General features: G+C 44.6%; 1 protein-coding gene across 3 annotated transcripts; it reads right to left on the bottom strand.

The window, feature by feature from the left end:
• Positions 1-721: 721 nt before the first annotated feature.
• Positions 722-23,917, bottom strand: arfgef2 (ADP-ribosylation factor guanine nucleotide-exchange factor 2 (brefeldin A-inhibited)). Of its 3 annotated transcripts, XM_054768282.1 has the most exons (39): positions 23,235-23,917; positions 22,175-22,205; positions 21,164-21,287; positions 20,934-21,080; positions 20,393-20,572; positions 19,071-19,347; positions 18,903-19,010; positions 18,716-18,834; positions 18,516-18,649; positions 18,077-18,311; positions 17,911-18,010; positions 14,660-14,799; positions 13,336-13,444; positions 13,081-13,270; positions 12,893-13,004; positions 12,595-12,800; positions 12,431-12,515; positions 11,405-11,576; positions 9,604-9,755; positions 9,397-9,525; positions 9,160-9,318; positions 8,950-9,097; positions 8,775-8,871; positions 8,671-8,711; positions 8,429-8,598; positions 7,154-7,305; positions 6,918-7,090; positions 6,662-6,822; positions 6,461-6,591; positions 6,266-6,395; positions 6,064-6,199; positions 5,433-5,571; positions 5,274-5,364; positions 5,114-5,207; positions 3,837-3,976; positions 2,851-3,037; positions 2,625-2,763; positions 2,181-2,298; positions 722-1,561 (listed from the first exon to the last, which is right to left on the bottom strand). In XM_054768282.1, the coding sequence occupies exons 1-39, from the start codon at positions 23,377-23,379 to the stop codon at positions 1,415-1,417; spliced, it is 5,448 nt and encodes a 1,815-aa protein (XP_054624257.1). In that variant the 5' UTR covers positions 23,380-23,917; the 3' UTR covers positions 722-1,414. The 3 variants fall into 3 exon arrangements, 2 of the variants coding, with proteins under 2 accessions (XP_054624257.1, XP_054624270.1); XR_008569611.1 differs by lacking the exon at positions 2,625-2,763 and having other exon boundaries at positions 1,414-1,561; positions 23,235-23,916; XM_054768295.1 differs by lacking the exon at positions 2,625-2,763 and having other exon boundaries at positions 1,410-2,298.
• Between the last annotated feature and the right edge of the window lie 909 nt (positions 23,918-24,826).

The following is a 24,826-nucleotide window of genomic DNA, read 5'->3' as shown; positions in this document are numbered from 1 at the left end:
CGTCACGTCACATCCACTTGATTACCTCTGAGTACTTTCTGGTTCCGTGTGGCTGACAGTTGTTGTAACTTGCTGTTAATCCGTTGCCGTCCGGTGTGCAGCGTGGTAGAGGCAATGCCATAGGTGATTATGAGTCGTCGATTTCATGTTGGAAATGATTAAAAGCATAAATAGTGGCGTTGTGTTGAAAACGGTGTTGAGTTATATAAACTATTTACAAGTCAATGAAGTCTTCGTTCAACTTTCCAACGCAGAATTAGGGTTCCCGCGCTCCATTGCGGCTCACCTTTCGCTGATTTTAGTGCTTTCTCCACAGCGTATGAACGCTGTTCCAGGACTAGCCTGGCCCTTTCAGAATTGCATCGCGGGATGTTGTGTTGTAGTTTTGTGCTTTAGCACGAGGTGGCGGTGTCTATCTATTCGCTCTCTTCTGTCTGCAACGCCCATTGACTTCTGCGTCCTGATTGGCTGATTGACCATTGTCAATCAATCTCCATCCCGTCTCCTGTTGTGGTCATGGCTACCAAACTAGCTAACCCTGTGAGGTGCTTGCTAACCGCCAATACTGTAAACAATACAAGAAACAGAAGCAGCTAACTGTGGCGCAATAGGTTTTAACAAGAATACAAAAACGCTACAGCTGAACGGCGCCAGGACGCAAACAGGATGGATGGATGGAAACACAAGCAGCGTGAAACTGATCAGAATTCCAGTTTATTGATGACTTTGTCAAAGCTAACGTGACAACATATGGCGACAGTTTTACGTTATATCTTACATTGCAAACGTGACAGTCTGCATTTTTTGCATTTACTGTATATATATATATATATATATATATATATATATATATATATATATATATATAGAAAGAGAGATTTATATATATATATATTTATAGATTCCCTAGTATTTAGGGAAGAAAATGAGACATCCATCATTGCAAGGGAAGGAATGATTCTCAGGAACAATATTTCAATGCACTTTGAAATAATTACAAATACTTAAAACACAGGATAAAGGCATGGAATCCAAACACTGGGAAGTTTAATGTCTTTGTGGGTTGTTTTCTGCCGAGAAGTAAACACAGACTTGGCCATCGATTCAATCTAGGGACGCGACACGTAAGAACGTCTGAGCAGACTTTGAACGCAACACCGTCGTGTAAACAAGCCACTGGTCAACACTGCAGTGATGAAAGCACGCTGCTGCTGTGTCTCGCTGCTCATACACACACACCAATAAGACTGGGACGAGAGGGCAAATAAACATTGGTGTTAAAAGCTTGCACAATGATGTCGTGAATGACATAAGACACAAAAAGACACCTTCAGGCACAGGTGGCCAAAGAGTCAACTTCCTGGCAGGAAAAAAAGGACTAACAGTGTGTGGGACAAACGTAGTACAGTCTTCTTCAGGGTCCGTCCCCGGGGGCGGAGATGTGGAAGACGGAGCCGATACGCAGGAAGAAGCGTCTCAGGATGGCTCGCAGCTCGGGAATCAGGTCGAACTGCATCATGTCACACAGGTGGGAGAAGCAGCAGGAAGCGTGCGGCTTGAACTGCAAACACAAATAGAAGTATGAACGTGCATTGTGTTCTGCGTCCTGATTGGCTAAGGGACTGTAGACCATTGTCAATCAATCTCCTCCGTGCCTTCCTGTGCAGTACAGAACGCATTCGGCTTGACAAATTTACATAAATGTTCCATCCAAAAAAATAAAATAAAATCTGAAATTACGAGAATGAAGTTGGAAATTTACGCCAAAAAAGTCATAATATTAAGACCTTTCTTCCCATAATATTAGGACTTTAGTCCCATAATAATATTATGGCTTTATTATGTAACTTTTCACGCAACCTGATTTTCCTAAAATGACAACTTTATTATTTTATTTGTTTCTTCTAATATTGTGACTTGAAAAAATATTTTTTTTTCTTTAATCTTTCATTTCTGCTACTTAAACAACTATTTTTCCTCACAATATTGTTATTCTTGTGAAATGATGCCTTTTTCTCTTGATATTTTCACTGTAGTCTTGTAAAATTACAGCAGATACTGCACGCTAACTCACTGTGTGCTTGACAAACGTAGCGTGCTTTATCCAGGATGCGCACCCAAGCATGCTAGTGTGTGCGTGTGTGTGTGTGTGTGTGTGCGTGTGTGTGTGTGTGTGTTGCCTTGTCATCGGGCATCCTGAGCGTCCTGGTGAGCAGCAGCATGAGTACGCTGTTCCAAGCTTCTCTGTGACTCTCAGAAGTCAAACTGATGAAGTACGACAACGCTTCACTGCACACCCTGCACACATCACAAATACACACATTACTATACACACACACACACACACACACACAACAGAAACATGACAAAGGAAAATGAGGGTCTGACTTTATTAAGAATGACTGGAATGGAAGTATCCAATGGTTCTGGTTTTAAAATTTAGCCTTTTTCAATCATATCATAACCTCTTGTACAGTACAGTAAGTACAGTACATGCATATTCAGTCATCCACCACCTAATATATACTATACATGCACAATAATAATGGGGTGGTAGTGTACCTGCAGGGGCAGGTGTATATGTAGTGTAATATAAATATGCACTGTATATATAGAATACTTACAGGAGCAGGCGTGTTTGGATGTGCGGCCAGGAGTGTTGCATTTTGGGATCAGAGTACATCCTGAATAAAATCCTCAGGCTGCAGGCCAGACTGCTGGTTTCCTGTTTCAATAAGTTGGGCTTGGACTTTCCTTTAAAGCCTGTTCATCATCAACACCATCATCCACACTAATACTACTACTACTACTACTACTAGTATGTGCATGTGTATGTGTAGGTGTAGGTACCTGCCCTCCACAGGGCTGTCCTCTGCTGGTTGTTGGAGTTGAAGTCCTTGGCGAAGGCGTGGGAGTCCAGGAGACAATCCAGCAGCGTGAAGAGCTGAGCTGAGCTCATGAGTCTATACATCCCTTCATCCTCATCATGGCCTGCACCTCCTCCTCCCTCCAACAAACACTCCTCCACCACATCTCGCTGACAACACCACCATGATATTAACTTACACACACACATATATACAGTACATATATACATACATAAAAAAAGTGTTTGCCTGCTTCCCGATTTCTTATTTTTGTGCATGTTTGTCACACTTAAATGTTCCAGATCATCAAACAAATGTAAATATTAGTCAATGACAACACAACTCAACACAAAATGCTGTTTTTAAATGAAACTTTTTATTATTAAGGGAGAAAAAACATCCAAAGCTACATGTCCCTGTGTGAAAAAGTGATTGGCCGCCCTGTTAGAGATGAATTGAGACCTATCAGTGTGGAAAAGGTGATGAAGCCATTTCTAAAGCTCTGGGACTCCAGCCAACCACAGTGAGAGCCATTATCCACAAATGGCACAAACATGGAATAGTGGTGAACCTTTTGATATTTCAATTTGTTTGATGATCTGAAACATTAAAGTGTGACAAACATGCAAAAAAAAAAAAAAAAGAGAGAAATAAATAAATAAAAATTAAGGAAGGGGGCGGACACTTTTTCACACCACTGTACATACAGTGTAGGGGTGTGGCGGTACACCAAGGTCCATACCTCCCTTTCTGGCCCACAATTTCATTACATACTTTGGCCAGAAACACAACTTATTTTTTCCTCCCAAAATTCATTCTGTCATCATTATTATTATTATCATCATCATTATTACTACTATTAATATCATTATTATAGTGAGTAGTGAACTGGTGCAGTACAGTGAGGAGTAGAGTAGTATAGCATAGTATAGTGAGTATTGTAGTTGGCATTGGTGTGCACGTGCGTACCTGTGCGGCGGCCATGTTGTCAGCGTCGTCTTTCTTACTGGTGGACGGGTAGAAGACGATATTGTCGATGGTCTGGATGAGCTCCAACTGGACCACACATTTGATGAGGAGAGCCGCAAACAGCTTATGATCCCACACGCCTGTGTAAAATAGAAATAAAGTAGGGATGTAAATCTCTTTGTGGAAAACAATTTGCAACGCAACCACGATAAGCGCATCAAATTTTATGTAAAGGGATAAACATTTTGGAAATATGGGCCATTATTTTATTCAAAAAATAAAATACAATTAGAAATCCCACAGTTTTTACATGTTTAATGTGAGTGCCGTTTTGTCCCACTTTGACGGTCCTTGAACGCACCATGTAACTTCGTCCAACGCTGTACAGATAGACTACTATACCGTATTTTTACCCTTTTTCTTTCACCTCATATTTGCGCCTAAATGTTGATACTATGTGGGAATGCATAAAGATAAGATTTGATGACCTTATTGAGTTTTACTGTGCATATTTTTGGTACACAACCTCTCAGAAAAACAAGTCCAGACTGGTACTGGTGGATGTTGGCTCTGTATTCATTTAGTGCTTTTCATTTAATGTTGTTCCTGTCATGGTTTTACATGATACATAATAAATAAGATAACTTACACCGCTATAATGAACATTGCTTTATTGATGTGTTGATGACTACCTAGTGCGCTGCTAATGCTAGCACTGCTAGCTCTTCAGTCACAGTCACATTGACAGAAGCCCCCACATAGCTGTCTTCGGCTATGCCTGCCCTTAACTAGCAGCTCGTACCCAAATTTTAGCTTGCAGTTCCGAGCAAAAGAAAATCAGCCCAGAGACGGCTCGCGTCTAAAAAAAAAAAAAAAAAAAAACACTCATTACTTGGGACATTTGTATGCCAAGGTACCACTGTATAAAAAACAATAAAAAAATACAGGCAGTGCTTCACTACCTTCTCGCTTCTCTCTGGCAAGTCGACGACGACGTTGTCCGTGACGATTCCAATCACAGCGACAGTAGGTACAAACAACTTTGGCCTTGTTGTGAAAGCCATCTGCCACGGCTTTGAAGCTAAATTTACCAATGCAGATACCCTTTTCTTTCTCCTTTTCTGCTCAATATTTCCCTCCCGCTTGTAGTTACACGGTCACCGCTACGTCCTCAAACTACGGCGTCGGCCGAGGGTCAAACAGGACATGTGCATGTTAATCGCTCGTCAAAGCGTGATCCAATAAGGGTGTGTGTGTGTGTGTGTGCGTGTACTCACGAGTGTTGGATCTTGCCTTCCAGGTGTCGTCACTAGACATCTGGCTGTGTGCTCGGTCATAGCTGCTCTGAGACTGGCTGTCAAACTCTACTTCCTGGAAGAACATGGACATGAAACGTCAACATGGAGAAGATCATTCATGCTTGCTACTTGTGCTCACCAAGTGCTTGGCATCCGTACCACCAGCACTGCTGGTACCAGCGGCACCAGCAGAGTCGTCGTCCTGTCCAGCAGGTCGCCATGTCAACAAGCTAAGCAGACAAAGACGGTGTCAAAGAGAGGACAGCTGAGATTGGAGGTGACAGGCTCGAGGACGTACACCTGAGGGCTGGTGCTCTGGAAGATCTCCAGCATGCAGGAGCAAGTCATGTTCCACACTTCCGGGCTGAACTTCTCCCCGTTCAGGATGACCAGGTTCTCCAGGCAGTTGATTCCTGATCGCGCCAGCTGCTCGTTATCTGGAGAAGATAGATAGAAAGAGTGGTTGGATTTGTCGAACTGGATGGCCGGCTGTCGGCGGAGGAATCCGGTTTTGTGTGTTGTGTGCTCTCGTTAACGAAATTCTCCTTAAAGAAGGTGTCTGAAAAACATAAAACCCTGATCGTGGCATCCCTAATAAAAGATTGTTGACCAGCATTTCTGCAGTAGATTCCTAAAAAGAGCGGAGTGCTCTTGTCGTTTAAAAGATCTTTGGCCAGCATTCCTAAATACAGCGGAGTGCTCTTGTCAAATAGAAGATCTTCAACCAGCATTTTTGCTGTAGATTGCTAAAAACAGCAGTGTGAGCCTGTCATTGGAAGATCTTTGACAAGTGCTTTTGCAGTGGGCCCTTATCCGGGGCATTAGCAATACTAGTGCTAGCTAGTGTGGAAAGGTAAGACAATGTCATGCTGAGATGGAGAATGAATACTTGGTGTACTTGTAATGTAGTAGTAGTAGTACACGCCCACCTTGCCTGACACACCACTGTAGTTGCGTGAAGATGTCGGGCAGCAGGATGTCACTGAGAGGTTGGTAAAACTGCGTGAAGACGTCACAGATTGCGTAGAGGGCATGGTTGCACGTGGTCGTCATCCACTCAGTTTTCTGCAAGCGCACGTAAAAGGTCAGGATGTTGGAATAAAAAATTTAAAAATGTAGCTAATGCCTGACCTCCGTTTGCTGCTCAGGGAGCTTCATGTTGTCAAAAATGCGGAAGATGATGCGGAAGAGGTCGTGCCACCAATGCTTCTGGAAGGCGTGTCCGTAGCTCTTCATGATCTCAAACATGACGGTGAGAGCCCTGCGGAGACAAACAGTGAGTGCTGATGTTTTCATCGGAAGGAAGGAAGGCTTCAACGTTGCTACCTGGTCCGCACGTCCAGCTTGCAGCGGTTGATGATACACGACAGTTCAAACAGGATGGGGAACCAGCCGCGAACCCAAACCCGATCTCCAGGGGCGACGTTCATGTCGTCGCTGGTGTATTCCCTCAGAGCCTGCATCACACACGTGTCATTGAGGATGGTGCACCAGCTGCTGCGATGGTCTCAGTTCAGTGGCGCCTACCTGTGGCCTGTCTGAGACATATTTGGCGCAGTGGCGGATGAGTCGGATGGCCTCCATGCTGGTGTCGGGAAAGGCTGCGTTGCACACAAACTCGGACAGGCACTTGACCGCATCCTGGAAGGAATCAATGGCGGCGGCAAAGTGCTCCCTGAAGGTGTTCACTGACAGAAGGACGAGTGATAAAGTAAGCGTGAGGACAAAGGCAACTCTCTGCTACAACCTGGTACGCCTCCAACTTCTGTCAGCAGGTACTCACTGACGATGTGGCCGCTAGTCTGGAAGGCGAGCTCCACAATGGACTCGTCATGGTCAGAGGCTGCCTGGTGAAATACAGAGAAGATGTTCTTCCAGCCTGAACGGATGTTGGCTGCCTGGGATGTGACCATCTGAGCCACACACCTGATCACCATGTCTCTGATCGTGGGGGACCTGCAGGCGAGGAGTTCAAGCATGCATAAATCCATGCCACGCGTCTTTAATAACATCCTTTACCTGTTCTTCTTCATGATGTGCTCAAAGGGCCTGAGGAAGTCTTTCTGGAAGCGGAAATTGGCCAACTCTCCTTTTTCCAAGAACTTCATGGAGAGCTGCCTCAGCGAGTCCACGGCGAAGATGGCTACATCCTCATTGGGGTTGCAGCCCACCTGTGCAAGAAACCACCCATTAGACGCCTTCAGTGTTGCTCCACTTACAGTATCTATTTTTGTGTCAAACGTTTGGAACCATTGCAATATTGGGCCCAAAATGCAACATAATAAAAGCATCCCACAGGCCTTGAACACGCCTTCATGGATTGCATGGACTATGCAAGAGTGGGCAGCCATCAGTCAGGATGTGGAACACCAGCGAATAGCATGCCATGGTGAGTTGAAAAAGCAGGGTCACCATTGCCAATATTGACTCCTTGCATAAACTTAATGTAGCTGGCAATAAACACCTTTGGCACGTATGAAATGCTTGGAATTATACTTGACTATACCAGAGCAACATCTGACTAAAATATCTGGAAACACTGAAAGTTCAGAAAAAACAATACTGTTATTCTCAAAACTGCAGGCCATGACTGCATGTTATGCCTTCATTTGGGCCTATGACAGGCCTATAATGGGCCTATAATCGGTCTTCATTAAGCCTATGACAGGCCTATAATGGGCCTATGATTGGTCTTCATTTGGGCCTATGACGGGCCTATGATTGGTCTTCATTTGGGCCTATGACAGGCCTATAATCGGTCTTCATTAGGCCTATGACAGGCCTATAATGGGCCTATGATTGGTCTTCATTTGGGCCTATGACGGGCCTATGATTGGTCTTCATTTGGGCCTATGACAGGCCTATAATGGGCCTATAATCAGTCTACATTAGGCCTATGACAGGCCTATAATGAGCCTATGATCGGTCTTCATTAGGCCTATGACGGGCCTATGATTGGTCTTCATTTGGGCCTATGACAGGCCTATAATCGGTCTTCATTAGGCCTATGACAGGCCTATAATGGGCCTATGATTGGTCTTCATTTGGGCCTATGACGGGCCTATGATTGGTCTTCATTTGGGCCTATGACAGGCCTATAATGGGCCTATAATCAGTCTACATTAGGCCTATGACAGGCCTATAATGAGCCTATGATCGGTCTTCATTAGGCTTATGACGGGCCTATGATTGGTCTTCATTTGGGCCTATAATGGGCCTATGATCGGTCTTCATTAGGCCTATGACGGGCCTATGATGGGCCAATGATTGGTCTTCATTTGGGCCTATGATTACCTTGTTGAAGTGGTCGCCGATGACCTGCCAGATGCGGGACCACTGCAGCCTGATGCGGTTCATGTTGTAGTAGGAGATCTCAACTATCTTCTGCAGGCTGAACATCCTGGGCTGGTGTGCGGAGGCCAGCTCGTCCATGGACACGGCACACAGCCACCTCACAAAGTCCACTACAAGCAGAACAGCGGGTGAGAAAGGGGTTGGATTTGGGAGGTGGTGCCATGATGGGGCGGAGTGCTCACCTATGGCATTTCCATCCAGTCTGGTAGAACCGGTAAAGATCCTACAAATATCCAAAGCAACGTGAGCTGAAACATGAATGAGCACCTCCGGTTGTACGGCTCACCTGTCCACCGCTACGACAACACTTTGAGAGCTGGTCTCTCCCACCGACTCCTGCAGGTGAGCCATGTGACGCTTGTCCTGATTGCCCACCAGGTTCCCTGCAACACATTGAACATAGAAGCATGAAGACATCCATCCGTGTAGCGCTCTTACTGTCCTGCTGGCATTTCACCCACCCAGTCCGAGAGGCATGAATTCCTCGGTGCCTGGGGGCAAGCCCCGGATGCCAGCCTCCTTGTCTCGAGCCACTCCAGATATGTAGCGCGTCTTTACCCCTGTGCCAATCAGCTGAGCTAGTTCCAGTTGACTGATACACCTCAAGATCTGTCCCAAACAAATGACTTTGTCAGCCAGACGCTCCTTCTGTGGCGCTAATAAACGCAGACCTCATGCCAGGAGTTGCCCAGGTAGTTCCCATCTGTGTGCGCCACAGTGATGAGGGTCTTGATGGTGTCGATGTTCTTCTGCTTCATCTCGGTGATGCTGGAGCTGGCTGTCAGCAGGGTGAACCTGGCCAAGGCTTGGACGTAGGCATCCCGTTCCAACTACAGTCACAGAAGACACACGCCTGGCATGAATGTGTGTCGACCGTCACCATCAAAGCGTGCAGCTGCAACACACACCTGCATGCTGAAGATGCAGGCCATTCTGACGGCGCATCGAATGCCTTCCAGGCACAGCGAGGCCACGTCTGGGTCATCACAGTCCTGAAGGCCCACGCTGAATGCTGCCAACAAGGGGGTCCATGCCAACTGGACAGTGTGTAATCATCACACCTTCAAACACTAAAACTACAACAGCAACTCCACGTTGAAAACGGTGTACAGCACCTTGAACATGGGTCTGACGTGTTCCAGGTGCGTGGCGCTGAAGAACGGGGCCTGAGCGTGGCTGACGGCCTCCATCAGAGCTTTGGCCGTCTTGGCCATCTGCTCCATCTCCATGTTGTACAACAGGCGGCGCTGCTTCTCACTGGCAACACCTGAACGCACCACGGCGGATGGAATACACACTAGGGCGTCACAAGATCTTGCAATATGAAAACGTGACGAGACTTCTCATTCAGACAACAAAATGTCTTGTGGGCGTTAGACCTGGGACAATAATTAATAAATCAATCACACAATAAATGGAAATGAAGTGGATAGTACCCAAGGGGTTGTTTTAACCCAAACAAGCAGGAAGAGAATTCACTCTTTAAGAGTCGGGGCCTGGGAAGTGACTGTGTGATGCCAGCCATCTATTGTGGAGTTGCTGAGTGTTAGCAATTTAGCATGTTAGCAGTGTGGACTGGAATGGGCTGTGACTGCTACTTCTACTACACTGGCCACTAGGTGTCAGCAATGTTACATTGATGACACAATAGCCACCAAGTATGAACCTAACCTGCTAGTCCTGTAATGTTTTATTTTGTCTTACTATGCCTACTATACTGCTCAAAAAAATTAAAGGAACACTTCGAAAACACATCAGATCTAAACTGGGGGAAAAATGATCTTCAATATCTTTGCTGATAATAAGTGGGTGATGTATTAGTGACAAAATGATGCCACATAATTTGATAGAAATGAAAATGATCACCCTATAGAGGGGGGAAATCAAAGACACCCCAAAAATGAAAGTGAAAAAATGATGCAGCACACTGGTCCATTTGGCTAAAATGTCATTGTAGCAACTCAAAATGATTCTCAGTAGTTTGTGTGGCCCCCACGTGCTTGTACGCATGCCTGACAACGTCGGGGCATGCTCCTAATGAGACTACGGATGGTGTCTGCTCCTCAGACTGTCCAGGAGTTCATGGATGCCCTGGTCCAGATCTGGGAGGAGATCCCCCAGGACACCACCCGTAGTCACAGCCCATTCCAGTCACACACTGGATGAGTCCACACTGCTAACATGCTAAATTGCTAACAATGTGTGAATGTCATTTTGTCACCCACTTATTATCAGGAAACATATTCAAGATCATTTTTCCCCCAGTTTAGATCTGATGTGTTTTCCAAGTGTTCCTCTAATTTTTTTGAGCAGTGTATATTGGGTAAGAGGAGTGTTAGGGTGACTACAGTGGTGTTGTTTCATGTCAAGAGAGCTCAAATAAGGTTAAAAAGTGTATTTAGAAGGTGGTAAACAGATTTTCTATGTCTTATATGCCTTATTTTCTCTTATTATGTCTACTATATTGGATAATAGGAGTGTGAAGGTGACTATAGGGGTGTTACTTCATGTCTAGATGGTTTTAATAATGTTAAAAAGTGTATTTGAAATTTAGTAAACATGTTTTCTATGTCTTATTTTCTCTTATTATGTCTACTTTATTGGGCAATAGGAGTGTAAAGGTGACTATAGGGGTGTTATTTTATGTCCAGGGAGCTCTAATAATGTTAAAAAGGGCATTTCAAAAGGTCTTATGCTCTAAGAATGAAAATAATGAATTTATAAACAAGGAATCCTACTTTGAAATTGACTTATCACCGTCGGGTCTGGAACCAATTAAGCGCCATAAAATCTCATCTCGTCCTCACAGGCGCAATGTCGTGTATCGTTTCGTCTGACAAACTGAGTGTCTCCTGACACACGTAATACACACATGAATAAATAAGGCTAAATAACAAGCTAAGAAGGACTACTCACTCTGCTTGCTGGACTTGGGTGTGATGGAGAACTCCTTGCTCTCCTTCATGGCGATCTTCTTGCCGGCAATCTCGTCATATATGGAGGATAAATACTCCTCAGGCAGGTCCTTACTGTCGTTGATGCCGCGGTTCATCTTGATGTACTGCTCCTTTGTCATCTTGTTCTTCACCTACATGAACAAGGATGCCGTCTAAGTCTGCGTGTCAAGGAAATGACCAGGATGATATTTCCTCTTTGGAAAAATAAGCTTATCTTAAGTCTTGCTCTACTCTACCAACTATTTAGGTAAGCAGTCAATTCCTGTTATTTGCAGGGGTTATGTTCCCAGACCACATGGGGAATAGCGAATAAACACACGAGTAACTGAGACGCCCATACAAATGTTTATTTTGGAGGGATTATGGTGCTGCATCGAGGCACCACCAGAAGCTGTGACGGCTCGCTCCTTCCCCTCCAAACCCTCTGTGACTGTTGTAGCGTCCCATCTCTCTTTAATTGCCACTCTGTGCTACCAAAAATACATCATTTTCCCTCATATTTCAGCTTTATTCTTGGAAAATTACAACTTTTTTCTCATTAGATTACAATTTTTTTTGTCAAATTACTGCTCTATTTTCCATTCTTGCTGTTGTTTTTTTTCTTTTTAGTTTTCTTGGTAAATTCTATTATTATTATTTTTTTATTACATTTAGCACATTTTCTTCTTGTAGTTATGGCTTTATTCGCGTAATATTATAACGTTTTCCACAAGCCCACGGTAAAAAATGACAACTTTATTTTGCTTTGTTTGTCATAATATTGCAAGCTTAAAAAAATAACATCTTTTTTCTTTTCGCTACTAAAATGTTATTTTTCCTCATTATTATTACAACTTTATTCTTGTAAAATGATGACTTACTCTTTGATTACAACTTTTTTCTGTGAATATTTTGACTTTATTCTGATGATTCCTTTGTTGCTGCTTGTTAGATGCTATTTTGACGGCGTGCTGATGTGGATGATATAGCGTACTTAGAGTCTCACCTGAGGACTGTGCAGGTCTGTGGTGAGCATAATGATGGAGTACGCCAGCACGTAAGCTGTGTCTGCACTGGCGAACAGAGTTTGTCTGCAAAACACAGCAAGTGACATTTTGGAATTACCGTTGCCTTTCATAGCACATGTACTTCCAAAGATGGCTTTCTCACCCCTGGTTGCACTCCAGGTATCGAGCGGCAAACTTCTCCATTAGCCTGTCGATCTTTTGGGCTTCTCCCGGCAGCCTGAAGCCTTCCAAAAAGGCCCTGAGGGCCGACACGAAGTCCCGCCCACAGAAGTCCAGCTGGTCCACGTATGAGTACATCACCTCTTTGTTCAACTTGATGTTCTCCCCCAGGAACTCGCCAACCTGAGTCTGTTGGTGCAGACAAAGGCTAGTTAGCGCTGGCATTGTCACTGCAAGAAATATTCTACATTCACAACAACAGGAATATGTCATTTACTCACCGTGTCTAACCTGTCCTCCTGGTGAAGGAACTGTGCAATGTTCTCAGCTGTGGAACCCAACATGCCCTGGTCCTGCAGGTACTGGATGCCTCGTTTTGGCTTTTTGTTGAATCTAGAAAGAGAAAGATGATGAAATCAGTTAGCGATGTAAGCAATCAGCGCTACCGCTGGGATGCAGAAAGGCTCACAGCTGTATGCCATGCTCGATGATGTCCTTTTGCTGCTTGATGACCTCGTACTGCTCCGGGTGGTCCGGCTGGGAGAGCGGGACGCCTGAGGAGACGGTGGAGTCCAAGGAGCTGATGCTGTCTCTGCGCCCAGACAGCTGTTCCGGAAGCTTCAACTCTGATGTCTCGTTGTCTGACGGAGGGTCCTGGCCTGCACACGGCACAGGTGACGTCAAGCAGACCTGTGCGGACGTTAGGAGGACACCACACACTTACCGAGGTTGGCCTGAAGGTTTGGGTTGACGTACATGTCTTTGCTCCACTCCACCATACATTTAAGGATGGACACCAGACACTCCAAGCCCTTCTTACGCAGGCTGAGCTCCTGTGGACATCACAAGAACATCTCATTGCAGGAACACACTGACACGCTTCCACGGTGCACTTTTGCTTTCAGCGACAGTGCTGCTAATAATCCAATAATAACAATCCAATTATCATATGTAGATTACTTATTAGTATTACTTGAGGAATTGGGATTTTACTATCATCAAATGTCTGGCACTCTCTGTCATTGAGTAAAATATTGTACAGCTGTCCCTCGTTTATCGTGGCTAATTGGTTGATAAATGAATTTCTGCGATATAAGAATCAATGTTAATACATGGAATATTTTTGTAGTTGGAGCAAAGAAAACCTGTTTATGGCCTTCTAAATACACTTTTTAACATGATTAGAGCCCTGTACGCATGAAATAACACCCCTATAGTCACCCTCACACTCTAACAAAATACAGCAAACATAATACTCTACTGTATTGTAATAGAAAATAATATGACAGAAATTGGACATAAATAATACTCTTAGCTGGTGCCTCTTCTGGAATTTGTCCTTGCTTGCTGTGAAATCCATGAACGTTGCAGGAGAGGGTCCAGGTTGAGCTGATAGAGCTGCCTAGCCAACGGGACGTTTTTCTTACGGCTATCGCTGATTCAAACAGCGAGAGCAGACTCCATTTTCACTATGAACGCGCATTGCTCCCTTGCTGGAAGGATACGACAGCCGTTACACGGATGTTCTCTTCATCTTTGGACGGAGCAAACGCTGCACTCACTCATTCAAGCCGTCATGGCGGCCAACATCCACCATTTTCTTGCCATCCTTTTAGCACATGGAGGAGTTTCACCTTTATCTTCAGCGCTGAGTTTCATGGCCAGACGGTGTAGCAAAGTAATTAATTTCTGAAAACCGCCATATAGCAAGGGAACGATAATCCAAGCGCAATATTTTGAGGGATGACTGGAGTTGGCATGCTGGGACAACCCTTCACAAATGTGACTTTACAAGAAATTAAATGCTTCAGTAGGCTCCAGCATGCCCCCACGATCCTAATGAGGAGAAGCGGTATAGAAAATGGATGGATGGATAAATGCTTCAGTTGTGTTGTCATTGACTAATATTTAATTATCTCAAACATTTAAGTGACAAACATGCAAAAATATAGGGACCACTGTACATACAAACAGGCCACCTAGTGGCTGTGAGCAGCATAGCGCTGATGTCAGAGCAATCTGATTGGACGTTTAGTCAGGGCGGGTACCTGCAAAGCAGTCATGCCCATCTCCTGTCCGCTCCTGCCCCGTGCTATCTTGGACAAGTCATTGACCAAGCGCTCAAAGATGTTGGCGGCGTTGAGGTCACAGTCGTAGTTGACGTAGATGTCCACCACACACTGCGCATCTGCAAAGCAAACACACTGACACCATCAGCAAAGTCATGTGGTATATGATTCTAACAGTCTTTCCCTGGTTGACAGTGTTTCCTTTTAGGAAGGTACAAGTGCAACAGTGATTTGATTTTGTAGTAAAGTGCAGCATGCTGTAGCATTCCCATTTCTATTGAACAATGGCAGCACGCTACTTTCATCTTTGTCCCTCTATGTATTTCACCCCAGGTGACGTGCCGCTATTATTATGATTCACTGTATTCAAATCGGAATAGAACAAATGATTACAAATATTTATTATACAAATAAATATGAAATATTTATTTAGCTATACAGTCGTCCCTTGCCACATCTCGCTTCACTCTATCACAGTTTTCAAAAATATAGTTAGAAATCATATTGCTTTGTGGCTTTTTTTTGCCTAAATTAAGTATTTCAAGCATAAAAATGGCTAAATGATAAAATACAAATATAAAACACTTATAGTAGATATAGTATGTACCATTTTACACTGGTCACTAGGTGTCAGTAATGTGACATTAACCACCACAAGAAGTCCCAGGGAGGAAAAAAAAGAAACAAGGACCTCTCCCAATGCCAATATGTGTGAGTCTAGATTATGTCTTATGTCTACAGTCATGGACAAAAGTCTTGTCATAGGTAGACAGTGTGAAGTAAAAACCTCATAACTCCCTAACTAATCCTCCTATTGTTGAGAACTATGGTTCATATGAATCATTTCAGTGTTGGCATTCTCTGGTAGAAATGACACGATGTGTCTTCGAACCGTCTTGCATCAGTTACGTAATAGTCACAAATAGACAGCTTATTAGCTGGACAAAAGTCTTGTCACGTTTTACACTTTATTGAAATTTATTCAACAAACATTTCTTTGTTTCAGAACAACATCAAAGCAAAGATTTGATCATTTCAGTATCGGCTGTGGCTTCCCTTTGCTTGGATGACGGTTGACATTCGGCTGGGCAGGGACTCGTACAACTGGTTGATGAGGGCATCTGGGATGGCATAAAACGCGACCTCACATGCCTTCCACAGGTCATCTAGATTCTTTGGCTTTGTCTTTCAGGTGTCTTCCTTCATTTTTGCCCAAACGTGCTCAATAATGTTCATGTCTGGGGACTGTGCGAGCCACTTTTCGACAACTTTGATCTTCTTCTGCTGCAGAAATGTATTAGTAGAGACTGATGTATGGCATGGAGCGCCATCCTGCTGGAAGATCTGACCCCTCTTGTGTTCTGGAATGTAGTGGGAAGTAAGAGTCTGTTGATATTTGATGTTGTCGATGTTTCCATCTACTTTGCAGATCTTCCTTCCTCTCCATGTCGGATGAACCCCACACCATTATCTTCCCGCCTCCGAATTTGACCGTTTTCTGGGTGTACCTTGGATTTAGGCAGGTTCCTGTAGGTCTGCGACAGTACTAGCAACGCTTAGGGTGCAATTCTACTGAAGATTCATCTGAAAAGTCAACTTTTCCCCACATTTTGGTGGTCCAGCCTTTCTCAGGGGTGTGGTCTTTAGCAAACACAACTCGATTAGTCAGCTGCTTCTTCAATGCTGGCTTCTGTGCTGCAATACAGCCTTCCAGAACACCAGAACACAAGAGGGGTCAGATCTTCCAGCAGGATGGTGCTCCATGCCATACATCGGTCTCTACTAATAAATTCCTTCAGCACAAGAAGATGAAAGTTCTCGAAAAGTGGCCCGCATAGTCCCCAGACATGAACATTATTGAGCACGTTTGGGCAAAAATGAAGGAAGACACCTGAAAGACAAAGCCAAAGAATCTAGATGACCTGTGGAAGGCATGTGAGGCCGCGTTTTATGCCATCCCAGATGCCTTCATCAACCAGTTGTACGAGTCCCTGCCCAGCCGAATGTCAACCGTCATCCAAGGAAAGGGAAGCCACAGCCGATACTGAAATGATCAAATCTCTCATGGTAAAAGTGTTCAACATGCTTGTCGCTATGATGCTTTGATGTTGTTCTGAAACAAAGAAATGTTTGTTGAATAAATTTAAAAAAGTGTAAAACGTGACAAGACTTTTGCCCAGCTAATCAGCTGTCTATTTGTGACTATTACGTAACTGATGCAAGACTGTTCAAAGACACATCGTGTCATTTTTACCAGAGAATGCCAAGACTAAAATGATCCATATGAACCATAGTTCTCAACAATAGGAGGATTAGTTAGGGAGTTATGAGGTTTTTACTTCATACGACGACGACCATTTGTCCTTTTTTTCCCCAATATCTCCTCCTCCTCCTCCACAACAACGTATGCTCGACCACTCCTCTTCAAAAGTAAATAACATTTATCATTACGTATTATTATATCACTTTTATTATTGTTTTTTTCATTAATTATCCTCGTTTAATATTACTACTGCATCCAAACTCATATTTACACACATACACATAATGTATATGTATACACGTACATGTACTACCTATATAATGGGTAATATTCATTTTTTTTCGACTTAAGAACGGTCGTCTGAAACCAATTGTGTTCGTTAGTTTGGGACTTAGTGTACTATACTGGGTAATAAGAGTGTAAAGGTGACCGTAGGGGTGCTATTTCATGTCTAGAGGGCTCTAATCATGTTAAAAAGCATATTTAGAAACTAACAGGTTTCCTATGCCTTATTTTCTCTTATTATGTTTACTATAAAGGGTAATCGGAATGTAAAGGTGACTATAGGGTATTATTGCATGTCAAGAGAGGTGTCAAATAAAAAAAGTGTATTTCCAAGGTGTCAAACAGGTTTTCTATGCTCTAAGTAGCAAAATGCATGCTTTCCCTGTGTCTGCATGTGTTTGAGCGTGGGCGTGTTTTCCTCCACATTCCAAAAATATGCACATTAGGTTGATTCTATAGTCTAAATTGCCCACGGGTGTGAATGGTTGGTTGTGTATATGTGCCCGTGATTGGCTAGTGACCAGTCCAGGGTGTACCCTGCCACTAGCAGGAAGTCTGTTGGGATAGGCTCTAGCCTGCCCGTATAGGCGCTATGGAAAATGGATGGATAATTGCATGCATGATTTCTACTGGGGAAAATAAGCTGGAAGAGTGACATGACCGCCTCATGATGGAAAGTTACCTGCACAGATGCGTGTTAGTGTCTGGATGACCATCCACTTGTGCTCAAAAGAGCTTGTTGACGTTTCCAAGATGGTGAGAAATATCTCCCGAAAAAACACCTGAGGGGCAGTAGGCCAGACATTAGCATCCCCATAAAGAATATACAGCAACATGCTGTGGTGTACCTCAATCTGCATCTTCAGGTGGACTTTGAAGTGAGACAGCAGAGTGAGGAAGATGGCCAGCGACAGCTCAAACACCTCAGGCACAGAGGAGACGCCATTCTTGGACAGCGCCACGCACAGATACTGCTTGATGGCGTTGACAAACATCTCGTGGGTGCGGAACACGGGCCCGGCGCCCTGCAGCACCGACAGCAGCAGCTGCAGCGACACGATCTTGGAGCGCAACTCGTGCGACCTGCACAGGAGATCCACGACATACGGCATCAGCTGTAGAAGGGCACAATGTGTCCTACAGGGCATTCTCTACTTGTGTGTGATGTAGACTCAGAAGGGGGGAAAAATAACAGCGATGGGGTCTGGATGTACTGCATATATGTTGAATATAGATCACGACTTGCAGACAGCGGTCAAGGTCTAAATGCTTGCTATTCTTCCTCACTTTGGGTCCGGGGGTCCTTCAGCAAGGGGCTTCATGGAAAGCTTGCAGAGTGAGCGAAACACCAGGAATGCGTCCTTCTGCAGGACATGAGAAAAGCGGGAGGTGCTGTGCGGTCCTTGCAGGCCCTCGGCATCCTGACCAACGAGATCAATGAAAACAATGTTCATACTTGATCATATGAGAATTTGATCTGTTCTCACCAGCATGTCCACTGAAGAAACAGACGAACGGTCTTCAACGATGCCGTTCATCTGCCGTGTCTCTGTGGAAGGAGCTTTGACTTGTGTGTGCTCAGTGATGGGCGGGGCTGGGCGGTGGTCTAGTGGGAGGTGAGTGAGTCATCAAGTCCATTTGCAGAAAGAAAAGGTGTTCTGACCGAGGTGTCACCTTCTGTCTGTGCTGCATCATCTGCATTAAAAGCAGACTCTTGGTTCTCTTCAGCAGGATGAGCTTCCGCTGGAGGTTCTTCAGTACTTTCATCTCCAAATACAGAATCTGTTGCATGAAGGAGAGGTTAAGACTGGTAAATGGATCCGGAAGTTTGATCAAGCGCACCTCCTGATGGCGTGACCTCGTCTTCTGCTCCATGATCAGGAAGAGAACCGCCCTCTGGATCTCCATTAACCGTGGGCGTGTCCTGTGGTGGTGGAGGTGTTGAGCTACTGGCATTGACTTCTGGAGTACTGGCTGCAGGTGATGGGGAGCCCTGAAGTTCTGGGGTGGGAGTCCAGTCAGAGCGGGGGGAACCAGACCTGTGGGTTCCAGGCACTGGAGACGGGTTGTTTTGGGGCAAATGTAGCCGGTCCTTCTCTTCCTCCTGAGCCTCCAGAGCCTAAGGAGAAAGACAGAGCTCAAGACTTCATCAGTTCACGCTCAAAAACGAGATAGGACAACTCTCGTCTAGGGCTCGACTCCGCAGTCACATAGCTGTGAAATCCAATATGTTGACGCTCAAATACTAGATAGGACAGCTCTCATCTACAGCTCGAATCCAACATGTTGCTCATGGCTTGATAGGAAAGCTCTCGTCTACAGCTGAGACTCCACAGGAAAGCAGTTGTAAAATTCAACATGTTCACGCTCAAAGACTACATAGGACAGCTCTTGCCTAATGTTCAGACTCGGCAGTCAAACGGTTGTGGAATCCAACATGTTCATGCTCAAAGACTACATAGGACAGCTCTTGTCTTAAGTTCAACAAGCTGTAAAATCCAATATGTTGCTCATGACTAGATAGGATAGCTTTCATCAACAGCTGAGATTCCACAGTGAACCAGTTGTGAAAGCCAGAAGGTTGCTCCTAACTAGATAGGACAGCTCTTGTGGAGAGCTCAGACTTGGCCGTCAACTAGTCGTGAAATCCAATATGTTGCTCATGACTTGACAGGACAGCTCTCGTCTACAGCACAGCACAGTCAACTAGTTGTGAAATCCAATATGTTCAAGCTAAAAGACTAGCTAGGACAGCACTTGTCTAGGGCTCAAAGTCAACAACTAGTTGCAAATTCCTGTATGTCGTTTATGACTAGATAGGACACCTCTACCAGATGAGAGGCCAAATGTCTTGTAAGACAATGTGAAGAGTCCAGCTGGGATCCTTTCAAGTGACCTGGATGTGCTCAGCGTAGCTCAGAAGACCTCCATTCAGACAGCATCAAAGCATGAACTTCACCACTTTAGCTTTTTCTTTGGCTATATGTACCGCATGGGTGGAGGAGGTCTTGCAGGAGATGGTTCACTACACTAGCATCATGTCGTATTTGTGCTCGGCCTTCGTGGAGGTCTGCAACGTACGTCATGAGCTTATCACCTGACATGGTAGCGCACCCATGGTAGTTTTGTGTCGGTGCTTTAAGTAATAAGAAGGATGAACTAACAGCCTGGTTCTCCATGCGCGTGAAGATGACGTTGAGCATCTGCGTGAGCGTGGCCTTGGCGGTGGTCTGGTTGATGAGGTTGCGGCTGGCCAGGTAGATGTTGTAGCACGTCCTGACCGTGAGCAGGATGGTGCCTTCATGGATCTCAATGTGCGGGGACGTGACGGACGTCAGCAGGGCCTAGGGAGGTTAAAAGGAAGGACTCCAGCTACTGTACAACGAATGTACATATAAACTTATGCTTTAGTCTACAATGGATGTACACAAATTTATGCTTTCTATGGAGCTTTTAGTGCTAATTTTTTTAAAATTGCTGATACTGTATCCATTAGCTTCACAACAGATATGTGATTAGATAGACAGATGGACAGATGGATAGACAGATGGACAGACAAAACTTTTGAATGTGTGTATGTTGTTTGACATGGAATACATTTAGACAATGTATCTAGAAAGCATGGAAGTGCATACTGAGTGCTGCTAGTGCAGTGTGTTCATACGTTTTGCCCTTGAGGCCTTGGAGCCGTGCAGGGAAGCATACCTTGATGATCTGGAGCTGGACTCCCTCATCTGTCTGTGGACCCTGGAAGCAGTTGCAGATGGTCTCCACCAAGCGGTCGATCAGACGCTTGCCGGGAGTCCTGCTGTCCGGAGCGTTTCCCGTGATGTGGCCGTACGCTATAAGCTTCTGCCGTTTGACAGGAGCATGAGAACAACGCACACGCACGTTATGAAAACACAATCCATGCAAACTACACGACATGTGCTCACCTGCAGACAGTCCAAAGAGGTGCTCACTATCCGGGGAGACTTTGACTGACAGGCCAACTCAAAGGGCAGCACGTATTTGTCGGCCTCGATGTAGTTGGCTCTGGGTGGGACCACCGTGCCATCCCTGCAGGGGGCGATAGCGAGCACGTTCCCATTGACATGAAAAACGTTTGTAGACGTACAGTGGAGACCATACGTAAACATGGACGGGAATTAATCCATTCCAGGGTCCTTCATTAACTCTACAGGCCATGTTTTAAGTCAATTTGCATAGTCCATCTTTGTCACGAAAATGAACTTAATCCCCCCAAAAATGCATGAATGCCACAAAGGCTGAGGTGACATGATGTTTGTGATTGTGTGCTTAACATACAGTAGGTGAGTGTTGGCAAGGACAAAGGCTGGAGATGACCTTGTCATCCTGATTTAGTGACAATTACAGACTGGAAGCTTTACAAAGGAGGGTGGTGCTTGGTATCGTTTATCCTCTATTAAGCATGCTTACCTGCGAGGAAACGCGTGCATTATCACTGCTTCACAGACAAGGATGCTGCTGCTAATAGGATGCCACCTAAGCCAACCATTTATCACATCAACGACTTCAAGGAGAGAACTTTAATTGTTGTGAAGAAGGCTTCAGGGCGCCCCAGAAAGGGGGCCAAGACTAGTGTCAAGGAGGGCACAAAGGAGCCACTTCCCGGCCATCAAGGACAGACTGGGATTCTGCTAAAGATTTCCTGAAGACTGGGCTAAAAGCATTTTCTCTGTTTGGGGCATCCAGAGACGAAAAGGTGAGTCCTTTGTGGTGCCAACAGTAAAGCATCCTGAAATCATTCTCAGCCAACTCACTACCTTGTCGAAGAACACAGCCATGAATACAGAATGCTACCAAAGCATCTTCTCCCGACCATCCAAGAACACTTTGGTGACAAACAATACTTTTCCCAAAGTATTGTTTGTCCCAAAGACACAAGATATCCTGTCATGTGATGTAAAAAAGCAGACACTTACTTTTGTTTCTCAAGCTCCTCCTTGATTTCATCTGTGGAGATGAAGAGCAGGAAATGTTAGGATTCATTCATTCGATCACTTCAATAATTGCATCACTTATGATCAAGCATATCGCACAACACAGCAGCAACACAACCAATGTTGGAATGGCAGTAAGCAGGAAACTGCTGCTCAGCATTAAAGCGATAGATTTTTTTGACACAAAGTTGGATGACATCTCCATCAACAGCGACTTCACGCCCTCCGTTCATTCCACTGTAGAGCCAATGCGCACATGCAATTGGATTAGGATGTCATACACCTTCATATAAAAAAAATTCCAACTATCTCTTTCATAATAGTAGCTTCACTTCACTTAGGAGTGTCTTTCTTTCTTTCTTTCTTTTTTTACTGGCCCGTGGCACATTATAAATATATCATTTAACAAAAAAAACTACAAAATAAAACCCCGACAACAGAAATAAGGGAAAAATCAGTAGTAATTTCACAAGAATAAAGTCAAAATCTTAAGAGAAAAAAGTTGTAATTGAACAAAAGCTGCACTTTGGACACCCCTGCTCTATTCTATTCTACTCTATTATATCCTATTTATTGTTCACCATAGTTGTCACAGTGCAGGTGTCATTCTTACAAAGGTGTGTGGGCAAGTTGAGCCAATATAAACACAGAGTACAGTGTGTGGAACATTATACCTGAGTGTCTCCTGTGGAAAAACACACAGCATCCTGGTGTGTGTGTGTGTGTGTGACAGCACTACGTACAACACATTGATTGGTCTGTTTAGCTAGCCTAGCTTAGCTTAGCTTAGCTTAGTTTAGTTTAGCCTGGCCTGACCCCACTTGAGTGTACACCGAGTGCAGTCGAAAAGCATTCCAAGCAAAACGGTGACCATAGAACGAACGATGAACGAATGATGAATGAATGAGTCGTACACGTCATCAGGCACCCAAACAGACAGGGCCGTTAGCTGCTAACGGCTAGCTGACATGCTTCCAGGCTGAACATGAAAATGAAGCACATATTCCAATACTGTGACGGACTGGGAGGTAAAATCACCCACCGAGCGCCACCTGACAGGCTTTCCGTAGCTGACTGTGTTGACTCCTCTTCACCTCCCGATCCGAGAGGATTTTCTCAAGCGCCCGAGAAAGAAACATACTCTTGGTCTTGCTTCTTTCTGCCTTCAAGTCTTCCAGTTGTTGCATTTCTCGTTCAGCAAAGTCAGGCCGTCATGTCGCGCCCGGCCCTGCGGAAAGAGCAGGTGTCAACAAGGCCAGCGAGCTAACGATGGCTTTTTTTTTTTTTTTCGCTGCGTCTTCGCCCGTCTCAGCCCAGCGCCGCCATACTGCGACCTGTCACGTGATACTCAGCTGAGTAGGCGGGGCTTGAAAGCCGGAAGCGGCCTCACACCCGCGTTGGTCACTGTCACTACGCAATGTCTCTCGGCACACCAGGCAACTGAGGCGAGGGAACCAACCCAGTAGAATCCAGCGCCGTTGTGCCTACCTGGGATGGCATCCAGCACGGGGAAAGCGGCAGTGATAAGTTCCTGCGCTGGAACGTGTTGAAGAAACAATATTACAATAATAATTCATATGTAGCTGCTGTGTTTGCCTTCGTTGTGCTCAAGAATTTCAATTTTGGCTTTCTGACGCCATCTTACAGGCCACTTGTTTAATGTAAGCTATTGTTTGTCACCGTCACGCCGCTCGGCTGTCAAGAGCCATCCAAACACACACAGCACACTTCCGGCCATCACAATAGCTAGAGAGCTGAACTGAACAAAATAAGGGTCCCGTAAAAAAACAGCTAAGATTAACTGCTTTTTAATCGACTGTCAGCCCTAATAATAATGTTTCCAATATCTTTTTGGAGTCTGCTTTTGAAGATGTAGGTAAATAATTTATAGTCACAATTTCTCAGTGTAATTGGTCTTCTATTGTCAATCATTCTGGGATCCTTCCCTGGTTTGGGAATATTTATTATTACTGCATGTCTCATTGTTGGAGGAAAAAAGCATATTAGAAATATTTCAGAAAATACTTGAAATAAAAGTTGTCTAATATCCGTCCAAAAATGCTTATAAAAAATCCCAGTGAGTCAACTTGTGCCTGGCGCTTGGTTGGGAGAAACATAAGAAACAGCAACATGCAGTTCTTCAATCAAAATTGGACTATCACAAGAATATTTGAAATAAGTGTCTATTTTTGGAATATATTGGCTAATACTTTCAAGAAAAGAGTTATGATCATTGACTTATATTTTTGAGTTTTATAAGTTTTGGTAAAAAGTAAAGACTTCTTCAGATATTCCTCTCCCTCTCCGTCTCTTTCCTACTGGCCTGGAATGAGTCATTGGAGGTGAAATACTGCCCCTACTGGCCAATAATTAGTAATTGCAGGTGAAATACTGCCCCTACTGGCCATGAATGAATCATTGCAGCTAAAACACTGCCTCTACTGGACAAGAATGAGTCATTGCAGGTGAAATACTGCCCCTACTGGCCAAGAATTAGTCATTGAAGGTGAAATACTGTCCCTACTGGCCAGGAATGAGTTATGGCAGATGAAATACTGCCCCTACTGGCCAAGAATTAGTCATTGAAGGTGAAATACTGCCCCTACTGGCCAAAAATTAGTCATTACAGGTGAA

The sequence above is a fragment of the Dunckerocampus dactyliophorus genome, chromosome 1 (assembly GCF_027744805.1).
Source record: "Dunckerocampus dactyliophorus isolate RoL2022-P2 chromosome 1, RoL_Ddac_1.1, whole genome shotgun sequence".
Taxonomy (NCBI): domain Eukaryota; kingdom Metazoa; phylum Chordata; class Actinopteri; order Syngnathiformes; family Syngnathidae; genus Dunckerocampus; species Dunckerocampus dactyliophorus.
Note: the sequence above shows the minus strand (reverse complement) of the source record. Positions and strands in the feature narration are given on the sequence as shown.